Source organism: Vigna angularis, chromosome 1 (assembly GCF_016808095.1).
Source record: "Vigna angularis cultivar LongXiaoDou No.4 chromosome 1, ASM1680809v1, whole genome shotgun sequence".
Lineage (NCBI taxonomy): Eukaryota > Viridiplantae > Streptophyta > Magnoliopsida > Fabales > Fabaceae > Vigna > Vigna angularis.
In genome coordinates this window covers 22,661,730-22,667,561 of record NC_068970.1, presented here as the reverse complement: position 1 = coordinate 22,667,561, position 5,832 = coordinate 22,661,730, and the positions used below count along the sequence as shown (strand labels likewise).

The 5,832-nt window shown below is 36.0% G+C and overlaps 1 protein-coding gene across 1 annotated transcript; it reads left to right on the top strand.

Moving 5' to 3' along the window:
- The first annotated feature begins 961 nt into the window (after positions 1 to 961).
- Positions 962 to 5,566, top strand: LOC108338169 (probable serine/threonine-protein kinase PIX13). The gene is made up of 6 exons (XM_017574945.2): positions 962 to 1,220; positions 1,299 to 1,645; positions 3,465 to 3,600; positions 3,681 to 3,820; positions 4,373 to 4,496; positions 4,816 to 5,566. Exons 1-6 carry the CDS (start codon positions 1,163 to 1,165, stop codon positions 5,202 to 5,204), a joined length of 1,194 nt encoding a protein of 397 aa, XP_017430434.1. The 5' UTR covers positions 962 to 1,162; the 3' UTR covers positions 5,205 to 5,566.
- Positions 5,567 to 5,832: the final 266 nt, after the last annotated feature.

Sequence of the window (5,832 nt, the reverse complement as noted above, 5' to 3'; positions counted from 1 at the left end):
GAGAAGGTGCAGAAAGCTTTGAGAGAAGGTGCAGAGAATGCAGAGAGTAAGAGGAGAGAAGGAATTCTCAGAAATGAAGCAAAGAGGTGCGTGCAGAGGGAGTGGGAGTATTTCTGAAACTCAACTTCTGCTTTCCACCACGCCAGCGCACGTCCCCACTCTGCCAGCGCATTCCACCACGATTCTGACAGCCCATGCCGGACGGTCGTCCACTCTGAGGTCGCCACGTGTTTTCCACTACTGCAGAATGCACGTTCACACCCTGGCAACCATGTTTTCCACTGACGCCGCTGACTCACCTCCATGTGCGACACCTGGCGTCCGTTAGTGGATGTCGGGCGCTGCTGTCGCCCATGTGCGTTGCTGAGGTGGCGTGCTCTCCGGTTGCCACGTTTGTTTTTTTTTTTTTTCTTTTCTAAGGCCTGACAACTATTTGCAGCAGAAAATTCATTCGCTATAAAAAGAGGTTAATTAGAATATAAAGATCAATTACACGTAATGAAAAAAGAGAGTCATTCACTACAAACTGGAAGTCTGAGTGAACCATTTTCAGTTTATAGGTTAATGCTGGCAATAATATTTTCACATTATTCTTAATTTAATGCAACTTTTCTTAATTAATTGATAAAAAGATTAATCGCACTAAAAGCCAAATACTAAATGAAATGCTGTCAATAAAATACTTGGTTTAGTTTTTTGTAATCTATAACTTTTTAAAAATTATTAGTTTTAATACTCTCTTAATATTAAATTATTGGTGAAACGAAAATGAATTATAAAATAAAGTAGAGAAAAGTATTAGTAAACATAATATCTAAAAGTAATTAAAGAAATAACTGGAATGACTTGTTTGGCATGTTTATCATCAAACCTATGTATTTCTAAAGAAAGTGATGTCGTAACATTGAAATTTCTACCAAAAGGGAAGTAAAGAAAACATATGGTTTGAATGCAGAAAACCAAGTCACAGCCTCTTATCAAGAAAACAGTTAACAGAATAGAGAAAGACACTTTTCTCTCTCTCTAACTTCTTATGAACCCAACCCACAGACACAACGAAAAATAACAAAAGACGACCCAAAACTAATCCCAACATCAATCCATATTTTCTCTCTGAAATTGGTTGATCGAGTAAGTGGCAGAGAACAACCTTCAACACCACATGGGTCTCTGCTTCTCCTCCTCTTCCTCTCCTTCGCCCAACCCTCCTAACTACTCAGGCAAGTCTTCAACTTTCACACTCCTTTCCCTTTACCTGCAATCCAAATTCCCGTAACCAGTTGGGTTTTCATTTTCAGGTTCAACGAGTAACGTGGGGTTCTCCGCCACCACCAGCAGCTTCGGGAAGAGCCAATTCTCGGAGATTGCGAGTGGGAGCATCGACAGCGAAGGGTCTCTTCCGTTTTGTTCCCCTGACGGCCAGATTCTGGAACGGCCCAACTTGAAGGAGTTCAGTTTCGGGGACCTGAAATCCGCGGCCAAGAGTTTCAAGGGCGACACATTGCTGGGTGAAGGTGGGTTTGGCAGAGTCTACAAGGGCTGGTTGGATGAGAAGAACCTTACCCCTGCCAAACCAGGCTCTGGCATGGTCGTCGCCATCAAAAAATTGAACCCCGAAAGCACCCAAGGCTTTCAAGAATGGAAGGTAATCTTTTCTTCATCTCTTTACCTTACTTTTTTACATCTACACTAAGAAAAAAAAATCAACAAATAATATATGCACTCATCATCCAACGTTTACATCATTATCCATTTGCAAACTGGTATACACTTTTAGTTTGATAAATTGTATTAGACTTTCTCTTGTTAATAATTAATGGGATTATCTTATGCATACCGGTTATATTGCAGAGTTAGTAATGCGATATTTATCCATGGGTCTTTCATCCTTTTTCCCTAGTTGCCTAATTGGTACTAATGCTTTTCTTCCTTCTTTGTTTGTGGTTGGAAAAGAATTTCAATATTCACCAAAAGAAAAGTAGAACTTTCAAATTGAAGTTTTTCTGGACAATAAATGCTCTTCCGACCGGTTATAGTTAATTTTTAATATTATACAGTTTGCAACGCTGTGTTCTTGCATCATCATCTGGTGGTCTGTGTTTTGTTCTTGTTTTGACTGAAGACTTGAAAGGGTTTTTAGAATTGTAGAGTTAATTAATACGGTGATGGTGATCTTGATTAATGTGGAGTCACAGCTGTGTGTGGTTGATGCCAGGGTTTGATATTCCATAGGAAATATATTATTATTAAAAAAAATCGGAGTCTGCAAGGTGTTCGAGGAATGTGGTTGGAAATTTTGTTACGGGCCCACTTACCTGACCTGTTTTTTCTTCATTCATTGGTTATCCACGAGCGAAGATGGGTTATTAAAATACGGTGCCTTAAATTCCACACTATTGAACGCTTGACTTATCATCTATTCAAAATGGGCGTTTACCTTTCAGTTTTAAAATTTTTATTCTTTTGGCTGTTTCTGCGATTTTTCCCTTGACTTTTTCCTTCAAATAAGGGGAAAAAATTATTCATATCTGCCATTTTGTTTGAAAAGTATGATGCCATCGCATAACTAGTTCGCAAAGGGAAAACTATTTTTTAGGTTATTATAAACCACCCTAGCAATTCCTCATGAAAATTAGTTAATAATAGTGTATTAGGACAATGCTAATGAATCTGAAATACACTGCGGAGGTGCTTAGAGTAACATTACCTAATAAATATGTCTCTGATAAATGATGCTGGTGTTATTTATAGGAAATGAATTATTTAATAATATATATGGGTCTAAGATCTCTTAAGGGCAATATGCTTGTGTTTGGATCTCATCTTAGAATTCTTAATCTTAGACAGTTGATCTGTATCTGGATTGAGCTAATCCATTATGTGTTTGGACCTTGAACCGAATCTAGAGCAAAGATGCATTATAGAAAATGAAAACTTTTCTAGACAAAGACGGTAAAATTAGGTCAACCTTTTCTGTTCTAAAGGACATGCTAGGTAAATCTTAACAAGACATTCCTAAGGCTTTGTTCACTTTGAATGGATTTGGGAGAGAGTAATTGAATGAATTTGAGAAGATTTGAAGGTATATTTTTTTATTGTTTATTTGAGTGGAATTGGAAGTAAGTGAGAATGGTTTTGGAAGTAAAGTTTGTGAGAACTAGTGTAAAATTTGATTGACATGACATATTAAAAAAATTTACTTTCAAATTCACTCACTTACCTCCAAATCCACTCAAATAAGTTTTACCTTCAAATCCTCTCAAATCCATTCAGTTACTCTCCCTCAAATCCATTCAAGTGAACAAAGCCTAAATGTTCTCATTTTACCATGTTGGTATTTCAGTTGTCATATTGCATTTAATCTTATAGTGTAATCATCAACAAATCAGGGTACTTTTCGTGTGATAAATTCATTTTAGCTCTCTGATTATCTAACACGTTTTTCTGTTAATTTGAAAATGCAGTCAGAAGTGAACTTTTTGGGAAGGCTTTCCCACCCCAACCTCGTCAAGTTATTGGGCTACTGTTGGGACGAGGATGAACTTCTTCTTGTGTACGAGTTCATGCCCAAGGGAAGCTTGGAGAATCATCTCTTTCGAAGTATGAGTTCAACATTAATAAAATAGTGAAAGAAAGTGAATTTGAGTTTAACAATTTTGCTTTGTCTTGTTCCTGAGCAGGAAATCCTAACATAGAACCACTTTCTTGGAACACCCGGCTTAAAATAGCTATTGGTGCTGCTCGTGGACTTGCATTCTTGCACACATCGGAAAAAGTTATATATAGAGATTTCAAGGCCTCAAATATACTCCTTGATGGCGTAAGTAACTTTTTTGTTAATTGATTTTATTACGTTGTTTATTAATCTATTTTTTCCCTTATTTTTAGAGATGGAAGCTAAAACATTTGTCGTGTCAAATTGAGATGAACACAGATTTTACTATTTGGATCCCATTCTTAGATTTAACAGCCAAACTAATGTTGGAAATACTATCCTTTAATACAAATATCATGTGAAAAGCGCTGTCAATGGTGGACCCATATATTAGTTGAAGACTATTTAAAATGTTGAGTGCATTGTTTGGAATTCATGCGACTTTTGAGTTTGACATTGAGTAGAAATAAGAAAGTGAAGCAACAAGATATAAGGCAGGAGACTCACAAATTTAAAAGCCTGGAAGTTTTAAAAAGGAGGAGGTGTCATAGTCTCTTTTAGGGGTTTGTCCATAACTAATTGGTCAAGTATTAGAGCCAAGTAAGTACATGGAGTGAGTAACCTAACATGCATCATATTTCTGAAGTAAGAAAATTATATTTATTTGATGCTAAATTCTTCATATAATTTGTATAACCATTATTTTCTATCTTACAGAGTTACAATGCAAAAATATCAGATTTTGGCTTGGCTAAATTGGGACCATCTGGGGGACAGTCACATGTAACTACAAGAGTCATGGGCACCTATGGTTATGCTGCACCAGAATATATCGCAACAGGTAACTATATCTGGTTTATTTGGTTTGAGGAAGTACTATTTGTTTTTATTTCACATATTCATAAGTAAAATGACACGTGACTTCTTGATTTCAAAGAAACTTAACAGGGAAAAAAGGCATTGTCTTGTGAAAATAAGTCAAAGACAAGAAAACAGAAAGTTTCCTTAAAACAAACACCTTAATGTTATAGCAGTAAAGCAATGAATGTTTTGTGGAAGATGAAGTTGGGAAGGTGGACTAAAAATAAGAAATGATGGAGTCCAATGCTTTGACTCAGCACAAACTAACATGTTTTTGGATTGTACGAATATTTGAACAGGGCACTTGTATGTGAAGAGTGATGTGTATGGATTTGGTGTAGTGCTTCTTGAAATACTGACAGGCATGAGGGCACTTGACACAAGAAGGCCAACAGGGCAGCAGAACCTGGTTGAATGGACCAAGCCCTATCTCTCTTCCAAAAAAAAGTTGAAAACAATTATGGATTCTAAGATAGAGGGTCAATATTCACCCAAAGCTGCATTACAAGCAGCACAACTTACTCTAAAATGCCTAGAGCATGACCCTAAACAACGTCCTTCAATGAAAGAAGTTCTTGAGGGATTGGAAGCCATTGAAACCATCCATGAAAAAACCAAGGAATCCAAAACCCGCAATTCTCATAACATTTCTCATCAGCATTCTCGGCAGAGAGTTGTGAGGGTATAAATAAATTTGTATACAGAAAACCCACTAGAAACTCAGATGAGTAGTTGTGTGGTCTATTGACCGGGGTTTTGGATCAGTCACATGATACAAAAGGTTTTTTTCCTAGTTTTTCTTTCTGGTTGGAAGGGGAGAAATTTTACAAGCCTTTTTACATGTATGATTTTTTTGTTGAATTATTTATGTTTTTAGTGGGAACATATTTTTTACGTGCGAGAAGGGGAAATAGCTTTGACTATAGTTGCTAATGTGTCATATTTTCAAGACTTTTTCTTTCAATGGAAAATTGATCAGCTTATGTACATCACGAATAGTAATTATATGAATATTTTTATTTATCATATACTATTGATTGTTGTTATTTATTTTTGTTATTCTTTTTATCATGTTATGTCATCGTTATATCACCTTTTTACCCCTTCCCCGTGTTAGACGTTGATTCCACCAATTTTTATCCTGTTCAAATTATGTTGAAAAAGGCTAAAAATAAAATAAAATATAAGAAAACATCATTAAATGATGCCAACTAACATGCGTGTTGAACAAAAAATATGTTTAATGTATTTTACGTTTTGTTTCAAAGAAAGAAAATACTTTTACGTCGGTTTTCTGTGTTGACAAATATGTTTTT

Excerpts from the sequence above, each read along its gene's own strand:
- LOC108338169 (XM_017574945.2), top strand. The coding sequence starts at position 1,163 with ATGGGTCTCTGCTTCTCCTCCTCTTCCTCTCCTTCGCCCAACCCTCCT. Across the intron at positions 1,646-3,464 it reads AAGGCTTTCAAGAATGGAAG|TCAGAAGTGAACTTTTTGGG; the intron begins GTAATCTTTTCT and ends TTGAAAATGCAG. Across the intron at positions 4,497-4,815 it reads ACCAGAATATATCGCAACAG|GGCACTTGTATGTGAAGAGT; the intron begins GTAACTATATCT and ends ATATTTGAACAG.